We start from the raw sequence: 21,805 nt of genomic DNA, 5'->3' as shown, positions 1-21,805 counted from the left end.
GATATAATTGCAAGAGAATGATACAGACCATGCATTTATTAATGGGAAATTTTCATAAAGCACTATATTTTAGTAGTAATTAGTTATCTATAGATACCATTTGCTATATTACGGATTATAGATACCTTTTATGTGGTTATAAGATATATTTGATGTATTTAAGTTATTGTATTCACGAATACTGTAGCAAAAATAGGCGTGAATCAGGGAAGTCCAGCTAATCAGTTGTTGTATTCGAGTGTATTCGACTGTAATCATGGAGTGAAACATGGGATTACAGCTGTATTCATGACGTGAAATAGGGGATTACACTGTTTTTAAAACGGAAAGTGAATCAATTAACATAATAGACTCCTAATATAACTCAACAAACTCAATTATAACACACAAATTTTGTATTTTCAGTTATAAAAAAGATTCTCAACCGAAAAATACCAATCTTTAGAGAAATTATATAATACATCTGAATACATAAATTTTATATTAATTAAAAAAACTTATGAATACATTCATGGCATATAGCGAGATAGTGAATACGATGAAATACATAGAATACAGCGGGATACATTGAAATACAATGAAAAAAAAGACAGAGAATACAATAAAATATATGGATACAGCGAGATACATTGAATTACAATGAAAAAAAAGACAATGAATACAATGAAAATCATGAAAATACAGTGTAATACGTTGAAATTACATTGAAATATATTAAAAGAAACGTTCTTCTTCATCGCGAAAGAAAGAAATTGTCACTTAGTGGATCTCCGAAACCGAATCCTCTTTCCACGACCGCCGACATCTCCTTGTTGGACTTGAAATTATGAGCAATATTCCCATGTTGAAGTTGATGAAAATCTTGAAAATTTTGAGTGCTACTCAAATGATCAGAATCTTGAACGATCAGAATCCCACGAAATTTTATTGCTGCAATGTCATGAGCCGTCGCCAACTCCTCTACGGCAGTTCAATTCCAGAAGAAGACAAAGCAAAAAGAATGAAAAAAAAGTTGATTAGCGTATAAAGGGAGGGGAAAGTGGGAAGGGATAGAAAGAAAATCGGTGGAAGGAAGAGGAGATCGGAAATTTTAATGGGATATGGGAAGAAGTGAGGCTTGACTCTCAAGTCATTCCCAAGAAAGGTAGTTTCAAGTACCTTGGATCGGTTATTCAGGGGATCGGGGAGATTGACGAGGATGTCACACACCGTATAGGGGTGGGGTGGATGAAGTGGAGGTTAGCGTCGGGAGTCTTGTGTGACAAGAAAGTGCCACCGTTACTAAAAGGTAAGTTTTATAGAGCAGTGGTTAGGCCTGCCATGTTGTATGGAACTGAATGTTGGCCGGTAAAGAACTCACACACCCAGAAGATGAAAGTAGCAGAGATGAGGATGTTGAGGTGGATGTGCGGGCATACAAGGATGGATAAGATTAGGAATGCAGATATTCGAGAGAAGGTGGGTGTGGCCCCCATGGAGGACAAGATGCGGGAAGTAAGACTCAGATGGTTTGGGCACATTCAGAGGAGGAGCACTGATGCACCGGTGAGGAGGTGTGAGCGACTGGCTGTAGTGGGCACGCGGAGAGGTAGAGGGAGACCTAAGAAGTATTGGGGAGAGGTGATCAGACATGACATGACGCGACTTAGGATTACGGAGGACATGGCCCTTGATAGGGAATTATGGAGGTCGAGCATTAAGGTTGTAGGTTAGGGGAGAGGGTGAATATTTCTACAGCACAACTGAGAGAGACTATCTAGTTAGGAGTTAGACTAGGAATGTCAGTGGTCGTCTATTGATGCAGGGTTTTACCTTCTAGTTGTACTATACCAGTCATCTAATTCGTAGTTCGTATTTCGTATCCTGTATTTCATATTTCGTATCCCCTATATATTGTTGTTATTTTATTACGCATTTTTATGGTACTAATATATTATATCCTATTGCTTTTTTTTGAGCCGAGGGTCTCCTGGAAACAGCCTCTCTACCCTTCGGGGTAGGGGTAAGGTCTGCGTACATATTACCCTCCCCAGACCCCACTTGTGGGATTATACTGGGTCGTTGTTGTTGTTGTTTGCTAACAATGGGGTGTGGGTACACCAAGCCAAGCCAATGAAGGCAAGATATGCATCTTCCATACACACATTTATCACTTAACTATGATTAAATGATACGTATCTTCATTTTAATTTTTAACAACTAAGGTTAAATTGCTTAGTTTAGCATTTACATCGAGTGCAGGAAAGACCATTAAATCTCAAAAGGTTGTCATGAGAAAGAGAAAAATGAACATAATCAAATGAACTGCTGCAATGTTTCCTGTGTAATTCAACTGCTTACAAAACATATTTAATCTGCATATATTGTTAGCATCCTGCAGTAGCAACGTCTATGCTAGTACAAAGGACACTCGAGCTGACACAGAATACATTGTTACAACACGAATTCGGGAAAAGAAGAAAACAATATACGTAGATCACTTCACACTGCTATCTTAGAAGCAGACATGAGGGGGAATAAGCTTCCCGGGATTCATGATATTGTTGGGATCTAAAGCAACCTTTATCTTTTTCATCGTCCTCAGGTTCTCGATACCAAGTTCCTTTTCAAGATACTGAAAACATAATGCAGAAGAAACGTAATGATGTTTATGTTAACAATTGTGTCATCCTATTTGTAAGACATCAAAAAGCCAAAAGGACAAGTGTTTGAACATCATACCTTCATTTTCCCAGTACCGACACCATGTTCTCCAGTACAGGTGCCTGTTCAGCAAAGAATGAAAATGGTAAAACGCCATCCAAGTGCCTTTGATGAAATGGTACTTTGATAAAATGTGGAAAGAGTCTATACATAGAACCACACAATGAGCAACAGAAAGAGTTTCAGGTGAATTGCAGAGCCGCAAAAGTTACTATAAACAGCATGCATGTTCAAAGTTCGCATGCAAATTACATGCATAAGATAATTCTGTTGGTAGGTTTTGAGACAAATTCAGCAAAACATATCAGAGGTTAAGAGGGGTGGTAAAAAGAGAGGTAGCTAAGCTTTCTTGCCCCATTGGAACAATGTCAGTCAGAAAACTTTTCTTGGCGATTCAGCTTATTGGACAAGCAGACCAAGTAAGAATAAAGATCAAGGGCCAGACTCTGCAGCTTCTGTATTAGCTATATCTTTCCAAACCCTGGTAGTGATGTACTGATCAGAGAATTAATCATGGCCCAAGGTAACTTGATCCTTAGATCTTGCTTTCACATGGATTGTAACTTCAAAGAGTCGTTTGGTTGATAGTATTTGATAATTAATCTTGGCATAAAATCCTGCACAAAGCAGTATTTGGTTGGCCGCATTAAAATATAAAATAATCGCCACGTAACTAATGCATCGTTTGTTGGTGGGTATTAAATAATACCCGCACCAAGTTATGTGGGATCTCCCGGACCACCCCGCACATAGAGGGAGCTTAGTCTACTGGGCTGCCTTTTAGGTTATGTGGGATCCTTGTATTATTTATGCAGGATAATGTGGAATAAGAATACATGTATTAGCAATACGGGGAATAAACTATTAAAGACAAAAATGCCCCTCTAAAGTAAGTAATCATGTATTAGAATCTCTTTATTATTAATTACCACATAATATTCCCTTCATTATTAATCACCGTATAACCAATCCCAACATTATAATCCCCGCACACCTAGTATTTGAAGCAAAAGACCCCTATATGAAACTACGCTTGTTTCCTTTTCATATTTCCTTCTTCTTTGATGAGGTGTTGGATGGATATTGCAGACGAAAGAAGAGGATCGCTAAGCCCAAAATGCAACTTGTACCTTCCATTGATAAAGCAGTATGGACCATGAAGTGGTTTAGCCTCTCAGCTTCTCGTCGTTGTTCCTTTTTGGTAGGATCAAATAGAACTATTGTATGGAAATTTCCATCACCGGCATGAGCAATAACAGTGCTGTTAAAGAAAAACAATGAGCAATATAGATGGTAGAAACTTGCAACTTAATGTCCGTAAAGTTCAACATATCGAGTCCAATAATTTATACAAACAAGACATACCATGTTAAAGGAGAAGCATCCAATTCCTGTTTTGATCTTGATATTAATTCAGCAAGGTGTGACAAAGGTACACAGACATCCTGCAACAAAATTAACATGTATAAGAATACATGTATTCAGCAAGGTGTGACAAAGGTACAGAGTCATCCTGAAAATAAGTATCTTTGCAGAAATGAGAAAATAATATATCATCTCCTATTGGAATTACCTATTATAGTGTCCCCGAGTTGGGGTTTAACTGAAAGAAACAACCAAATCTGAAAGCTAGTCTTTATTTTTTATTTTTTAAATTATTTTTAATAACCGTGGTGTCCAGGGTTAGCCTGCTGAAAGCTAGTCTTTATTATCTATTGCATAAATCAAATATCGATTGGCAACGCCCTAACGTGGTTCAAGGATCTCCTTTTTTTGTACAAATAATTATGTGCACAGACAATTTAGGTTCCAAGAGATTTAATTTTCCGCAACAGAATGATAAATATACTTGAAAGTTAAGCTAAAGTCTAACCAACCCTCTGTGACATTATGAGCAGAATGCTTTCCGAGTATTTATAGGCTCCAAGATGCTATCTAGTTCTATTAGGATTTTATTTTCAATTCCAGGAACATCCATTTATAATATTTCATCTAAATTCAACGAAATTTACGACTTAAAGGGTAAGTGTCAATTATGAATCTGAAGGTGGCATCACCATCAAGATCCCAAATTACCCTATATTCAGCAATACTTGTCTTTTTTCCCCTCATCTTTGGGTGGAGGTGGAGGGATGTGGCATGCGGGTGGTTTTTTTTTTTTGTGTGTGTGTGTGTGTGGGGGGGGGGGGGGAGGGGAGCTAAAGATCATAATGTAAATATATCCATAAGAATTAAATAAACTTTGATAGATGAAAGCAAGAAGGAAAACGCGAACACAAAAGTAATGTGGTTGGAACATTTCAAATGAACCTGAGATCCAAATGAAATATTCCAAACCTAATACCTTATAACTAAAAACATAGAGCATGTGTTTTCAACTCATTTCAGTGTAAATTAGCAGTAGAAACAAACCGTTATCATCGCCTCAGAATTAGGTTCCATTGCAAAGCAAGCCCAAAGTGCTTCCTTTCTTATCTACACAGAAGCCATTCAACAATTAATAAACAACATTGTTAGACGGGCCAGTTACTAACTATTCAAAAGTTGGCTTGTATACCACATGGAATCACATTTTCGCTGAAGTCACCGAGTTACTATGATCCATCACATCCGCACCAAGTCAAATGGTTCAAAATTGTTCAACATAGACGAGATGAGGGTTGTATGGTTAAGAAGTTTTTTCTCACCTTTAGTGTCTAAACATCTAATAGAGTAAGATGTGGAATCTCACTAAGCAATAGGATACCTTTTATAGTGGAACGGATAGTTCGAAAATTTATTTTTGGTTCACTTGTTTCAAAGCTTGATCATGTCTTGCGTCCACCTCCAGATGCACCGATCAATAGGTGTAAAACCATGGTGAGTGAAGGTGTTAAAAGGGGACAAGGTAGAGAAGGAAGTAGTCTTCAAAGACCTACAATTTCTTGGAACCTTAGCGAAAGATAGAGCACAATGGAAGAAAAAGATCTATATAGGAGATATCAATTAGTTGGGAATATGTTCAAGTCATGTTATGTTGCTCGGACTCTCCGAAAATGCCAATGGGCGCCTGTAGGATCCTCCAACAGTAGTACATTTTTGGAGGATCCGACACGGATGCGGCAGCTATTTCGGAGAGTCCGCGCAACAAATATGTTAGTACATTTACTTTAGGTCTAAATGTTTTCTAGGAAAGTTTTAGCCCTATTAAAAAAATTTATGCGGATAGAAATTTAGAGAACTTCTACTACTTCGTTTTTGTTTTTATTTTGTATAACGTTGGTCTGAGATGAACTTAAATGAAAAGAAAGGCCAATGAGGATTCATATAGCCAACCACAACTTGTTTGGGACTGACTACTAGGGCATAGTTGTTTTTGTTTCAAAGTTTCCGATAACTACTTGTTTATGTTGGAATTGGAGACTCGGTCATGCTGATGACAACCAAATAAAGGAAGTAGTTAGGAGAATAATACTGAGCTGAAAGACGTTACTTCCTAGAAATTTTCAAAGGATATGATCATAATTTTCATAATTGTATCTATTAAGGATTGACATAATTTGGAAGGCACCAGGCAAACCTTACTTTGAAGACTATGATGCAGTAAAAAGAGTATAAAAGTGAAATTAAGCAATTGTCCCAATCACAGGTTTCAAACACGATTCTTAGGAAAAAGATCGAACCTCTTCTTTTACAAAAAAAACTTGACAATTTATTGCATAGAGAAGAACGTAAAACAACTACTCGAAGCACATCTTTTCAAAGTTTTGACAAAAGCATGCTCAAGCAAAAATATTGCTCCTCTATTTATTCAAATTATCAAAGGGGTGAGATTACCATGTTACATGAAGCTATCATGGGGAACTCATAAAGACATAAAGGAGAAGTACATAGCATAAGGGAGAATCACAGGGACTCGACTTTTCACCTTCCGATCATAGTAAGAATGATGAGAACTAGAAAATTACAATTGTACAACAAAAGAAATTCAGGAATTCTGTTTTTCCAAATTTATATCTGTTAGCGGAAACGTAAAAGAAAGAACACAAGATTTAACGTGGTTCGGATCAAAATAATCCTACGTCCACCAGAGAACATTTGCCTTTTTAATATTAACAAAGGAAGGGGAGAGTTCCCAATTACACTTAAGAGAATTTCTCTCTTAACTCTCTACTCACTGCAATGTGTTGTATTATTTTTGGGATGGTTTCTACAAATGAAGGAGTGCATCTATTTATAAAGGTAAAGACCTCCTCTTGATGTCATTGGTGACATCAAACTACCTCCTCTTGATGTCATGGGTGACATCAAAGGAGGAAGCTTCCTCCTAGCATCCATACCAACTCTTTCCACCAACTCTTCCAATTGGCATGTCATTGTTGACTAAACATAAACCAACACTTTCAATCTCCACCTTGGTTTGCGTTTCGAGCGTGCGTGTGAACAACTCTGGCCAAAACTTCTAAGCTTACTGGGCAACCCCGTTGTAAGAAACAAGAAGAATCAAACCATTGTTGAACATACCACCTCCACCTAACAACTGTTCTCTTCGGAGTTGCATCAGTTGATGCACACCCCCGCCAAGTCCTTGCAGTGTGCAAACTTAGCGAGTGGGACTATCTTGGTCAACATATCTGCAGCATTATCGTCTGTGATAACCTTCACGACCTTGATAGTTCCCTCTTCAACAACATCTCGAATAAAATGAAATCTGACATCAATGTGTTTAGTGCGCTCATGAAATCTCTGATTTTTCATTAGATGAATAGCACTCTGACTATCACATCTAAGAGTTGATTCCAACTTAACCAAACTCAATTCCGCTACTAAACACCAGATAGCTTCCTTCACCGCCTCCGCTGCTGCCATGTATTCTGCTTCTGTCGTAGATAAAACGGCAATCGAGTGCAGAGTCGACTTCCAACTAACGGCACTGCCAACGAGGGTAAAGATGTATCCAGTTGTGGACCTTCTTCTGTCAAGATCTCCTGCATAGTCAGAATCTACATAACCGAGAATTGAAATACCTCCACCACTTTTTCGAAAGGTCAGACCAACACCAGAAGCTCCTTTGAGATATCTCAATATCCACTTGACAGCTTCCCAATGCCTCTTTCCTGGGCTGGACATGTATCTACTTACCACACTTACAGATTGAGCAATATCTGGACGTGTGCATACCATAGCATACATAATGCTACCAACTGCACTGGCATAAGGAATCTTTGACATATGCTCCACCTCATCCTCGGACTGAGGCATTTGTAACTCTGAAAGTTTAAAATGAGGAGCTAATGGTGTACTTACAGGCTTGCACGTATGCATATTGAATCTCTTGAGAACCCTTTCAATATACCTCTTCTGAGAAAGATGTACAACACCGTCTTCTCTTGAAATCTCCATACCAAGGATTTTCTTTGCAGCTCCTAAATCCTTCATGTCAAATTCCTTACTCAACAGTTTCTTCAAAGCATTTATCTCTGTAATGTTGTTAGCAGCAATAAGCATATCATCAACATACAACAGTAAATAAATCATTGAGTTACCAGACATCTTCTTGTGATACACACAGCTATCAAATGCACTCCTTGAGAATTCATGTGTAGTCATGAATGCATCAAACCTCTTGTACCACTGTCTAGGGGATTGCTTCAAACCATACAAAGACTTCTTTAGTTGGCATACGTGATCTTCTTTTCCCTCAGCTAGGAAACCTTCAGGCTGATCCATATAGATTGTCTCTTCTAGATCACCGTGTAAGAAAGCAGTTTTGACATCAAGCTGTTGAAGCTCCAAGTCAAATTGGGCAACCAATGCTAGTAGCACGCGAATTGAGCTATGCTTCACGACTGGAGAGAAAATCTCATTGTAGTCAATTCCCTCCTTCTGACTGAATCCTTTTGCAACCAATCTCGCCTTGAACCTAGCATCTTCCACTTCAGGAATTCCCTCTTTCTTTCGGTAGACCCACTTGCATCCAACTGTCCTCTTCCCCTTTTGTCTTTTCACTAAGACCCATGTCTGATTCTTGTGAAGAGACTCCATCTCTTCAGTCATGGCTAACCGCCATTGTACAGCATCCTTGCAAGAAGTTGCTTCAATATACGAGGAGGGCTCCAGATCCTTAATCTCTTCTTGTGCAGCTACGAACGCATATGCAATCAAGTTTGCTTGATCTATAAGGCGTTCCGGTTCTCGTGTCTGCCTCTTCTCCCTCCCCTTTGCAATTGTGTATGGTTCATTGACAACAAGTTCTTCAAGGTCTACATCTTCTGACTCATCTTTAACCTGAGTCTCTTGATCCTTTTCCTTGGCAAGCTCCACCGGAAGCTCCACCTGCTCGTCGTTCTTGTTTCCTGAAAACTCCACGGAAACTTTACGGGGATCAAGTATAGAGGATTCATCAAAGGTGACATCTCTACTAACTATAAATTTGAGTAAAGACAAACACCAAAGTTTGTACCCTTTTACTCCATCCACATACCCTACGAATATGGCCTTCTTAGCCCTTGGTTCAAGCTTTCCTTCATTAACGTGATAATAAGCTGGACACCCAAATACTCGTAAGTATGAATAGTTAGAGGGTTCACCTGACCATACCTCATTCGGAGTCTTAAAGTCAATTGCCGATGCTGGAGATCGATTGACAATATGAGCAGCAGTGTGAACTGCTTCAGCCCAAAATACTTTGGACATTTTGGCTTGTAGGAGCATACAACGAGCCTTTTCAAGAAGAGTTCTGTTCATTCTCTCGGCAACTCCATTCTGCTGTGGGGTATGCCTGACAGTCCTATGTCTTGAGATCCCATGAACCTTGCAGAATTCATTAAACTCTTCATTGCAAAACTCCAAGCCATTGTCTGTGCGAAGATACTTGATTTTCCGCTCCATTTGATTTTCAACCAAAATCTTCCACTCTTTAAATGCTTCAAAAGCATCACTTTTTGCCTTCAAAAAATGCACCCAAACCTTTCGTGAGAAATCATCAATAAAAGTGAGAAGATACCTCTTTTTGCCCTTCGATGGAAGTTTAGAGGGACCCCATAAATCTGAATGGATGTAGTCTAGCACTCCTCTTGTCTTGTGTTTGCCAGTGCTGAAGCTGACCTTCTTTTGCTTCCCTAGAACGCAGTGCTCACAGAAGTCAAGTGTGCTGATCTTCTCACCTTCCAAAAGGTTACGATTGCTCAACATCTCCAGTCCACGTGCGCTCATATGACCCAGTCTCATGTGTCATAGTCTTGCCTTGTCATCATTAGATAACTGCACTGTAGATGCATTTGCAGAGCCAACAATGGTGCTTCCGGCCAATGTGTAAAGGCCGTTCTCCAGCTTGCCTTTCAGCATGACTAAAGAACCTTTAGTCACCTTTATAGTTCCTGCTTCGCTCATGTACCTGTAGCCTTGTTCATCCAGAGTACTCAGGGAGATCAAATTCTTCTTCAGATCAGGAACATGACGGACTTGTGTAATAGTCCTCACGACTCCATCATGGCAGCGAACCCGAACTGAGCCAATGCCAACTATTGCACAAGTTGCATTATTGCCCATTACTACGGTTCCTCCACTTTTCTCATAGCTGCTAAACCAGTCTTTTCGGAACGTCATATGCAGAGTGCAAGCAGAGTCTAACACCCATTTGTTTCCATAACTACTATTATTATTACACGATGTTGTTAGTACATAATCATTATCAAAATCATGTACCTGTTCAACTGTGGATGCACTCGCCTTTTCCTTGGACTTTGACATTGGGCAGTCTCGTTCAAAGTGCCCCTTCTTGCCACAACCCCAACACTCTGTATTCTTCTTGTTCACACGAGACTTTGATCTGTGCTTTGATTTGCTCTTTCCCTGTTGGCTAGTCCGGCCTCTCACAAAGAGCCACTTGCCTGGTCATCTCTATCTCCTTCAATGTGCCTCCGCACATCACTAGAGTTAAGTGTCTGCCGCACTTGCTCAAGCTTGATAGGCTCCTTGCTATACATTATTGAATTCTCAATATCACGATATCCTGAAGTCAATGAAAATAGTAAAGCACATGCAAGCGTCTCCTCCTCCTTTTTAATTCCTGCAATCTGTAAGTCCATGACAAGTTTATTGAACGCATCTAAATGATCTTGTAACGAAGTACCTGACCCCATCTTAAATGTGTGAAGACGCCGTTGTAACAACATCCTTGTTGTCACTGATCGGTCTTGGTATAGCCCTTCTAGCTTTTCCCATAACTGTTTGGCCGTCTCTTCGGTACCCGTACTCACTTCACAAAGCACGTTAGGTGCAAGGGATAGTTGGATTGCACTCAATGCATCCCCTTCAATCTTCTCCTTGTCGGGAGCTGATATATCCTTAGGATACTTTCCGTCAATAGCATGGATTGAACCTTCCCTCCGCAGTAACGCCATCATCTGGATCTTCCAGATATTGAAGTTGTTGCGTCTACTAAATCTATCAATTTCAAACTTCATGGAACTCATCTTTGCTTGTTCTTCCTTCTTGGATCGTTAAAGAATCCTGTTGCTCTGATACCAATTGTTAGCGGAAACGTAAAAGAAAGAACACAAGATTTAACGTGGTTCGGATCAAAATAATCTTACGTCCACCAGAGAACAGTTGCCTTTTTAATATTAACAAAGGAAGGGGAGAGTTCCCAATTACACTTAAGAGAATTTCTCTCTTAACTCTCTACTCACTACAATGTGTTGTATTATTTTTGGGATGGTTTCTACAAATGAAGGAGTGCATCTATTTATAGAGGTAAAGACCTCCTCTTGATGTCATTGGTGACATCAAACTACCTCCTCTTGATGTCATGGGTGACATCAAAGGAGGAAGCTTCCTCCTAGCATCCACACCAACTCTTTCCACCAACTCTTCCAATTGGCATGCCTTTTTAATATTAACAAAGGAAGGGGAGAGTTCCCAATTACACTTAAGAGAATTTCTCTCTTAACTCTCTACTCACTACAATGTGTTGTATTATTTTTGGGATGGTTTCTACAAATGAAGGAGTGCATCTATTTATAGAGGTAAAGACCTCCTCTTGATGTCATTGGTGACATCAAACTACCTCCTCTTGATGTCATGGGTGACATCAAAGGAGGAAGCTTCCTCCTAGCATCCACACCAACTCTTTCTCTCTTAACTCTCTACTCACTACAATGTATTGTATTATTTTGGGATGATTTCTACAAGTGAAGGAGTGCATCTATTTATAGAGGTAAAGACCTCCTCTTGATGTCATTGGTGACATCAAACTACCTCCTCTTGATGTCATGGGTGACATCAAAGGAGGAAGCTTCCTCCTAGCATCCACACCAACTCTTTCCACCAACTCTTCCAATTGGCATGCCATTGTTGATTAAACATAAACCAACACCTTCAATATCCATGGTTTTGTTCCCTTTTCATTTTTAATAGGAAAGATATTTTTCTCAATTAATTGAATCTGTATTGAGTTGTCCGTGTTTCTCCTCCTTTCGTGGTTTTTTTTTTTTGGACAAAGGTAAGTTGGAACTAAAAACATATAGGAATAAGATTACGAACTGCAATTATTGGAAGGTACTCAATAGCTTGGATGTTTAGCTACAAAACTTGCATGCTCCATCCACAAGAAGCCTTATCATTTTTCAAAACCTTTCCATCTTACCAGCTAGATGTTTGGGAAAAAAATCATTTTTTATTATGAGCAAATGATGCTAAAATCATTACTCCACAAATGTTAACAAGCTCTTATTGTGCTAGTCTATTTTCTTTTAAACAAGACAGCATAAGACCAGAAATCTAGAAAGGTTTTCATATTCTTTTCTTATTTTTTGAGACTATAGGAGGAGTAGGGCTTTTATAGAAGTTATCATTGCTAGCTGTCATTTAATTGAAATATCATACAACATATCCATGTTAATGCAAACACTAATATTAGCCCCTCATTTTCTAAGATCTAGTTTGATAGAACTAAAAACACAAGCAAAGGTACTTTTATAATGAAAAATTGAATAGAAACAGAATGTAAAAAAGTTATAATATTGAATAGACAGAACTAAGACAATGAAGTACCTTCCAGAGTTCCTTTTTCTCGTCAGGTTCTTCAGCGAAAACAAAATCAGAGCCATGGTGCTGAGAAGCTATCTTCTGAACAATCTGTGTTTGCTCACGCGAATACGCTTCTGATAGATCACAAAAATCAGTAGCTAGTTAAACAATAGGTAAGTGGCATCAGTATAGTTAGTATGTTCACTCACAACCCCACAATGAAAACAATAGTTAGGATCAATCGCGAATACTCAGAGTGCATATCATAGTAATCTTCAGAGGCACCCTTGAAAAGGGCCAGCTGGAAGTTCAATGTGTTCTGCAACTGAGTTTTAATCCCTCTACCACCATCTAAAGACAAAAGAAAGGGTCAATCTTCCTAATCTACTGGAAGGAATAATTTGTTAAAACTCTGGTTAATCTATATTGTCTACTGGAAACAGCCTCTCTATCTCCACAAAGTAGGGATAAGGACTGCACAGTGCACACACACAACCCTCCCCAGACCCCACTATGTGGGATTACACTGGTATATTGTTGTTGTTGTCTGGTTAATCTATATGCACTCCTATCACAGGTTATCTGAATTGTCTCTTCTTGACTAACTATTCTCAGTAAGGTGCTTGAGTTGACACCTATACTGATCATCTATTGGAAACTTTGCGTCACAATATAAAAGATTGAAAGCAACTTGTTCGATCAGATTTATAAATCAACAACCTTCAAAGAATTCATAATTTAATTTCTAATAGCTTGTTTGGATAATGACTAGGGATCAGTAAGCATTTAGACATAAACAAATCTGATTCCACCAAAATCAGATCTCTGTACTGTAAGGTTTCAATTAAAAATCTTTTTTCAAAAATACATGACAAAAGAAAAATAAGGACAGCACAACAAGTTAAGGCTTTCCGTATCAACCATTAGTCTCATTAGCACATAAATCTGGCATTAAGCAAACTTGATATATACCAGACAGAAAGGGAAGTGGAATTCTGGAAAAGAGGGAGGAGGAAGAGCGGTGGAGGAGAGCGCGGAATGAAGATGAAAAAGAGAGTGCGGACAGGGAAGAGGGGATATACTGCTCGAGTTCAAATGAATGAGATATCCTAAGGACTGCTGGAGAGAGAGAAAGGAGAGGAAGGAGAGGAGTGGTTTGACAAGGAAGCTTCCATCATCTTGGCCGATAAGGGACTGAACAAGATAGGGCAATTAAATGGCGCCTCCTGGGACATCATTCCAGATGTGCTAAATGCATGGCCATCATCACTTGGACTTGGATTTGAAATAGAAAGTCAATGTTTCGGTTGTCCGGCCAAAGAAGTAGGAAGACTTTGGGAAGGCCAAATCCTTCCATCCAAATGCTACCGATTAGTATTTTATTATCAAAAGTTGTCAACAGAATTATAGAAGCAAGCAAACTCTTATTTATGAATTTTGAAGTATAAAAGGAAAAGGAGATTCCCAGGAAGCCAACTGATGCAACTCTGAGGTTGTGGTGTAATAGTCAATGAAATTGGAATGGACCATGAGAGAGACACTTGTTCAAATCCCAACGGAGGCAAACAAGCTAGGTAATTTTTTTCCATCTATCTAATTTTTGGTGCAAAAAGTTACCTGATATAAGTTCTAGTGGGAGATAGCAGGTAACCGGTGGATTACTCGGGATGCGTGAGAGCTGGCACGGACACAACTGTTATAACAATTGTTTTTGGGAAAAAACATGTTGGTATGCTGTCTTCTACTACTGTTATGAGATTAAAGATTATAACACAAGTTAAACTAGGCATTAAACAATTATATGGTGAGACGGAGATTAACAGAAGTTTTAGTATTCATACCATAAAAATAAAACAGACAGGACTCTTTATATCAAATTTGCACACTTCACCTGTGCCTACAAATTCAAACATCAAAGTTGGAACCTCCGGCAATTTTTTGTCATTTGCAAGATTGATTGCTCTCACTTGAACTTCATCCAAGAGCTCCACTCTTGACACCTAAGGTGCATTGCAACAAAGAATTACTTCTTTCTCCAACAGAACGTTATGGTTTCTATTTTGAATTGTCAAAAATGTAGACTCAGAGGCCCTCAATTTCCCAATTGCTGAACTAAACAACAAAAATGAGCTCCATCACTAACTCTGCCGAGTACAATTACAGTGTTCAGTTTAAGCAAATGGAAGCATGAAAAGAAAATAAAGATTCAAAAACCGTTAACCTATTTGATATCCTCTGAAGATGTGACTGAATGGAATTTCTTACACTAAGACGATAATAGAGACGTTTAAATCTATTAAACATTGGCTTAATCTTAAGTTACTCATAACAAAAGAACTTTCTAAATCTTTAATGGAAATGAGTCCCATATTTAATCAGTTTAATCAGGCATAATTTGATTTACATGAAACTAGTTGGAATCTGTCAATGAAGTTTGTGTAGCCATGCAGAGAACACTACATATATATTAGGAGACTGGTTCAACAAATTTCATTAGAATTGTGTTATGATTATTCTAATGCATTTAGTTGAGTTCTGACCTGTATACCAGAATGCATAGTGGCTATAGCAACGTCTGCAGCATCTTTAATTGTTGGAAAGTTGCACATTACAACCTGTACAAATATCATGAAAAATGCAAGTTCAACATAAAGCTATTTACAGCACAATATGAGAAGACACAACTCTCTCTAAAATGGGGGTACACAGACTGGCCTAATAGTAGGGACTAACATGAAAAGTATGATTAAGTTTCTAACTTAACTGAGATACAGTGTGTTCTACGACAGAACAAATTTATTGCATCAATCCTTAGCGACATTGTATAGATCAAACCCAGCACATTCAAGAATTTATAATTGCACATGTAGCACCAATAAGGCCTAGTTTCACAGGCAAGCCTGAGGCCACAAGAACCTAAAGTTCTTTCAGGTCTCCATAACAACAGGGTAGTATGCATTTAGTATCAAGTTCTTTCAAGTCTCAACGGCATTAGGGAAGTTTGTAATCCTACCTCAAAAATTTTCAAGTCTCCAAAAATTCCCAGTCATATTATGAAAAATCGATGTTATCATTTGTTTATAGGTTTATTTGAATATCTATTCCGATGGATTTATGACCTATGGAGATGTTAGAATCTCAAAGATATTCTACTCCCTTTGTTTCAATTTACGTGAACTTATTTCCTTTTTAGTCCGTGCCAAAAAGAATGACCCTTTCCATATTTGGAAACAATTTACCTTTATGCAATGATTTACAGCCGCACAAAATATATGTGCCTTATTTTATACCACAAGTTAAAAAAAATTCTCTTTTTTCTTAAACTCCGTGCCCAGTCAAATAGATTCACATAAATTGAAACGAAGGGAGTATAATATTTTAACAACAACATACCAAGTATTATCCCACACCATGGGGTCTGGGGAGAGTAGTGTGTACGCAGACCTTACCCCTACCTTGTGAGGATAGAGAAGCTATTTCCAATAGACCCTCGACTCAGGAAAGCATAATTGAAACGGAGGGAGCATAATATTTCAAGAGAATAACTCAATTTACCCCTATAATTATGATTTTCTTTCCTTTCTTAGAATATGCATGCTTAGCTATTTAAACCCCAATGGCTTGACGGAATAATCAACTTGTGTTTTCTTCTTTCTCACATGGTATGGGAGCATTTAATGAGAAAATAATCTTTGGCATGACTCGTAGTGAAGCTGATCACTCTGTGTTTTATCGGCATTCTACTTCAAATTTGTGTGTTTATTTAGTGGTGTATGATGATGATATGGTTAGTACTGGCAATGATCAGGATGATATCACTAGTTTGAAGCAATATCTTTTTCAACACTTCAGACTAAGGATCTGGGCAGATTGAAGTATTTTCTAGGTATTGAGGTCGCTCAGTCTAGCACAAGTATTTTTTTTTTCTCAGCAGAAGTATCCCTTAGACATTCTTGAGCAGACAGGAATGATGGGTTGTAGACCCATTGACACTCCTATGGATCCAATTGCCAAACTTCTGCTAGGACAGAATGGATCCAATTGCCAAACTTCTGCTAGGACAGAAGGAGCCTCTTAGCGATCCCGCAAGATATAGGCAGCTGGTTGGCAAGTTGAATTACCTCACAATGACTAGGCCTGATATTTCATTTCCTATTAGCGTTGTAAGTTGGTTTATAGACTCTCCTTGTGATAGTCATTGGGATACAATTGTCCGAATTCATCGATATATAAAATCAGCTCTAGCCAAAGGACTGTTGTTTGAGGATCAAGGTCATGAGCAGAGTCGATATAGGTAAGACCTATGATATATCAAGGTGGTCAGAAGAGGTAAAGTAAGGTCTAGACTCAAAGAATGTGACATCATCCAACATAAGGCACCTACGAAGCCCTATTGAACTCCTAAATACCCAAGAAAAACACACTTGAGAGCACGAGGAACTAACTTATCCTTCCCAGGAGCGAAGTTATGAACGAAACATATACTCCCAAAAACACGAGGGGGAAGAGAGTATAAGGGCGACAGAGGAAACAATAATGAATGTGGAATTTGATTATGGATGGAAGATGAAGGCATCCGATTAATCAAATAACAAGACGCGAGAACTGCATTGCCCAAAAAAACAACAGAACATGAGACTCAATGAGAAGTGTGCGAGCAATCTCAATAAAGTGCTTATTCTTTCTCTCTACTACCCCATTCTGCTGAGGGGTATACGGATAAGACATCTGATGAATAATTCCCTGAGAAGTCATAAATTGCTAAAACTGATAGGATAAGTATCTTAAAGCATTATCACTGCAAAAGATGCGAGTAGAAACGCCAACATGATTTTTTATTTCAGCAAAAAAACTCTGGAATATAGAAAACAACTTAGAATAAGCTTTCATTAGGAAAATCCAATCTTGAGTAATCATCAATGACACTAATAAAATAACGATATCTTAAGGTTGAACTGACTCTACTAGGACCTCATATATCAGGATGAACTAAAGAAAAAACAGACTTTGCACGACTCTCAACACTACGCAAAGGTGGCTCGGGCATGTTTTCCAAGTTGACACGATTCACAGTCTAATGTAGACAAACTAGACAAACTAGACACCATCTTCTGAAGCTTGGATAAATTCGGATGTCCAACATGCAGTGGAGGGATTGAGTGAGTCAAGGTAGTAAAGGCCTTATGATTCACGTCATGTGCCAATCGTCTGTCCCATACTGCAGACCTACATAATTAGGAGTCATCAATAAAATATATACCACGATGGAGGGCACGAGTCAACAGACTAACAGATGCAAGATTAAAAAGACAGTCGGGTTCATAAAGAACAGAATCTAAAGTGATAGAGGATAAGGGATTAGCTTGGCCAACTCCCCATTGGCTTAAATAACATTGGGAAGAGACTGTGAATAAACAATATTTGAAAAGTGACATATTATCATAGATATGATCAGAGACGCTTGAGTCCATAATCCCCGGTCCAAGAGTAGTAGACTGAGAAACACAAGCAAAGGAATTACCAGCAATAGAAGTATTAGTCTAAGCAACAGAGACTACTTGTGGAGATGTTTGCTTACTTGCTTGATACCACAGGAACTCATTATATTCCCCTTCAGATAAAGAAAGCCCCTGGTTACATGCAATCTTGGTTTGAGCAACATGGCATTTATAGGTGGTCGATCATGCAAAGAGTAACACACCTCATGGGTATGTCCCAGCCTATTATAATAAGAACACTTGGGTCGAGACCTTCCAAAACGACCACCTCCTCGTTTATTCTCCATAGTTTGAGATGCCCAATTTTTCACTATCTGGATGCGAGAACATAGGAGTCAACTATCTGTGATGAGATTATTGTGTGACTAGGCGATGCAGCAAGGCGAAGCAATCGAGAGAATAATTCATTAACAGTAGGAACAGTGGTACTAGCTAAAATCTGGTCACGTACTAAATCAAGATCATTAGGAAGTCTGGCGAGTGTAAGAACTAGAAACATCTTTTGTCGTTGTTCTTGTTGCTTTTCAACATTAGTATAAACTGGCAGCAACTTCTCAAATTCTTCTTCTTCCATGACTACCTGTACTTGTCCCAAGTAAGTAGACATATCAATTCCTATTTCTTCAAATTTGTCATCTACGATAACACATCATAGAAACGAGATATGTCGTTAGTATATAAAGTGCGAGCCTTTTCCCAAACTAAATGACATGTCTGGAATGGACGAAACAAGGGCATCAACTTGGGATCAATAGACCGCCACAGGATACTACATAATTGCACATCGATCTTCTCCCAAAGTGCTTTGGCCTTTTCATCTCCCTCACTGGCCTTTTTGGTTAAATGATCTTGAACACTTTGACCCTTGCACCACAACGCAACACAAGAAGCGCAAGCTAAATAGTTTGAACTTCCCACTAAGGGCTCTGAAGTAATCATGAAGCTTGAATTTCCAGAATACGTGTTTTCAGAACCAAATACATCAAATCTCAAAGACAATTTTGGACCAAATAATCAAACAATCAAGAGATCACAAAAAACAGTCAAGCAGCAGCAGAAAAAGGACAATGTAGTCGCCGGAAATTTGAATTAGTAGCCGAAATCTGCAACGAGTCGCTGGAAAATAAAAAAGTTGCCAAAATTTGGTGTAACCTGGATGGGTAGTGATGTTGAGCATAATTTCATATATTTTGCTATTATTTACTCTGTTTTTTTACCGCTTTTTGATTGTATTATATATTTTATATGCCCAATTTTGTTTGAGTATTGAGCTTTATACTTATTTGGTGTTAATTGATAATGTAGGTATATTGGAGAGTGAATATGGAATTTTGGAGAGAGAAAAGAACGAATTACCAATCATCACATAATGATTACTTGGTGAGTAATCATTACATGATGATTGATTGCTTAATAAAGTATAAGTCAATTGAAAGTTAGGCAACAAGAATTGAAAGAGGAGACAACAAGAATTCAATTCTTGCTGCCCAACTTTCAATTGACTTATACTTTATTAACCAATCAATCATCATGTAATGATTACTTACCAAGTAATCATTATGTGATTATTAGGTAATTCATTCTTTTCTTTCTCCAAAATTCCATATTCACTCTCCAATATACCTACATTATCAATTAACACCTAAATAAGTATAAAGCTCAATACTCAAACTAAATTGGGCATATAAAATATAAAATACAATCAAAAAGCGGTAAAAATGCAGAGTAAATAATAGCAAAATATATGAAATTATGCTCAACATCAGGTAGGCTCGGAATAACCTTGCAAACCAACTATCCAGAAGAAATTTTGTCAAAAAAAGGCTGGAGATTGCCTCACGCGCCGGCGCGTAAGTTAGAATCTCAATAACAACCACCCAGTGAGATCCCACATGTAGGGTCTGGGGAGGATAGTGTGTACGCAGATCTTACCCCTACTCCGGAGGAGTAGAGAGGCTGTTTCCGGTAGACCTTTGGCACAAGAAGGAAAAAGACAATGTATCAGTAGCTGCAAAGGAATCCTAACAGATAACACCAGCAACGCAATAACCAGAAAATAGAGAGCAAAGTATTAACACTAAGCATCAACAAAGGCACAATACTACATACGCAAGGGAATAATATGTACATACAGGGCCGCTAAACATACTATAGCCTAACTTTCAACCCTAAAGAAGTATTAAGAACACAACTGAAGCCCCTAGCAGCTTAAAACAAGACACTATCACACTAGCCTCCTATCTCCTAACCTACAACCCTAGTGCTCGACCTCCACAACTTCCTATCAATGGTCATGTCCTCGTAAATCTGCATCCACACCATGTCATGCCTGATCACCTCTCCCCAATATTTCTTAGGTTACTCTCTACCTCTCTTCATACCCGTCAAGGCCAGCCGTTCACACCTCCCCACCTTCACCCGAATATCGTCATTCCTAATCTTATCTAGCTTAGTGTGTCCGCACATCCATCTCAGCATCCTCATCTCTGCAACTTTCATATTCTGGATATGAGAATTCTTCATTGGCCAGCACTCTGCACCATACAACATGGTCGGCCTAACCACCGTTCTATAGAACTTTCCTTTTAAGTTCCGGAGGCACCTTCCTGTCACACAGGACACCAGACGGAAGCCTCCATTTCATCTACCCCACTCCTACACAGTGTGTGACATCCTCGTCAATATCCCTATTCCCCTATATAATCGACCCCAGGTACTTGAAGCCCCCTTTCTTGGGGATGACTTGTGAGTCAAGCCTCACGTCCACGTCTACGTCCGCTTCACCCGGCACGCTGCTGAACTTGAACTCCATGTATTCAGTCATCCAGCTCAGCTTGAAACCTTTAAACTCAATGGTCCGTCTCCAAACCTCCAACCTCTCGTTAACACCGCCTCACGTCTCATCAATCAGTACTATATCATCAGCAAATAACATACACCATGGCACCTCCCCTTGGATATGGTGTGTCAGTGCGTCCATCATCAGGGCAAATAAGGACGGGTTGATCGCAGATCTTTGGTGTAGCCCCATAACAACCGAAAAATGCTCCGATTGAGTTGGAATCTCGCCGAAGAGAATTTTTCCTGCAGCGTGAGGGCACGTTTGAGGGTTTCTGCCGGAGAAGGTTGGTCGTCGGAGGCTTATTTACCTCATGGTGATATCAGTTTTTACACAACACTAGCGAAAAAGGACTTTTAACTGGACAGACTTGCGGTCACTGGAAAATTTTCCGGTTAACTGATTTTTTTCTTCCTGGAGTAGCTGGTACTTTTGCAAAGCGATGAATCTCTCAAGGTTGCTCTGATACCATGTGAGAAAGCACTGAAAAATTATACTCCCTCCGTTTTAGTTTATATGAATTATTTGATTGGGCACGAAATTTAAGAAAAAAGAGAACTTTTGAACTTGTGGTGTAAAATGAGGCACAAATATTTTGTGGCTATAAATCATTGCACAAAGGAAAATTGTTTTCAAATATGGAAAGGGGTCATTCTTTTTGGCACGGACTAAAAAGGAAATATGTTCACATAAATTGAAACGGAGGGAGTATTATTGAGATCACTTTTCAATATACTACAAGAAGCCTTATTTA

The 21,805-nt window shown here is 38.8% G+C and overlaps 1 protein-coding gene across 4 annotated transcripts in view; it reads right to left on the bottom strand.

The window, feature by feature from the left end:
- Nucleotides 1–2,265: 2,265 nt before the first annotated feature.
- LOC104219467 (D-lactate dehydrogenase [cytochrome], mitochondrial) overlaps nucleotides 2,266–21,805 on the bottom strand; it is a 40,154-nt gene continuing 20,614 nt past the window's right edge. For 3 of the 4 annotated variants that reach the window (XM_070155926.1, XM_070155924.1, XM_070155927.1), the window contains 8 exons: nucleotides 15,255–15,329; nucleotides 14,606–14,714; nucleotides 12,739–12,848; nucleotides 5,116–5,178; nucleotides 4,069–4,148; nucleotides 3,834–3,964; nucleotides 2,722–2,765; nucleotides 2,266–2,614 (listed from right to left, as the gene is read on the bottom strand). In XM_070155926.1, the coding sequence (XP_070012027.1) occupies nucleotides 2,495–2,614; nucleotides 2,722–2,765; nucleotides 3,834–3,964; nucleotides 4,069–4,148; nucleotides 5,116–5,178; nucleotides 12,739–12,848; nucleotides 14,606–14,714; nucleotides 15,255–15,329 (732 nt within the window). In that variant the 3' untranslated portion in view covers nucleotides 2,266–2,494. Of the gene's footprint in view, nucleotides 2,615–2,721; nucleotides 2,766–2,787; nucleotides 3,321–3,833; nucleotides 3,965–4,068; nucleotides 4,149–5,115; nucleotides 5,179–12,738; nucleotides 12,849–14,605; nucleotides 14,715–15,254; nucleotides 15,330–21,805 lie in introns of those variants that run through there. The other variant, XM_070155925.1, reaches the window with a different exon arrangement.

This window comes from Nicotiana sylvestris, chromosome 9, assembly GCF_000393655.2.
Source record: "Nicotiana sylvestris chromosome 9, ASM39365v2, whole genome shotgun sequence".
In the NCBI taxonomy this organism is placed as follows: Eukaryota; Viridiplantae; Streptophyta; class Magnoliopsida; order Solanales; family Solanaceae; genus Nicotiana; species Nicotiana sylvestris.
This window is presented reverse-complemented; position numbering and strand designations above follow the sequence as displayed.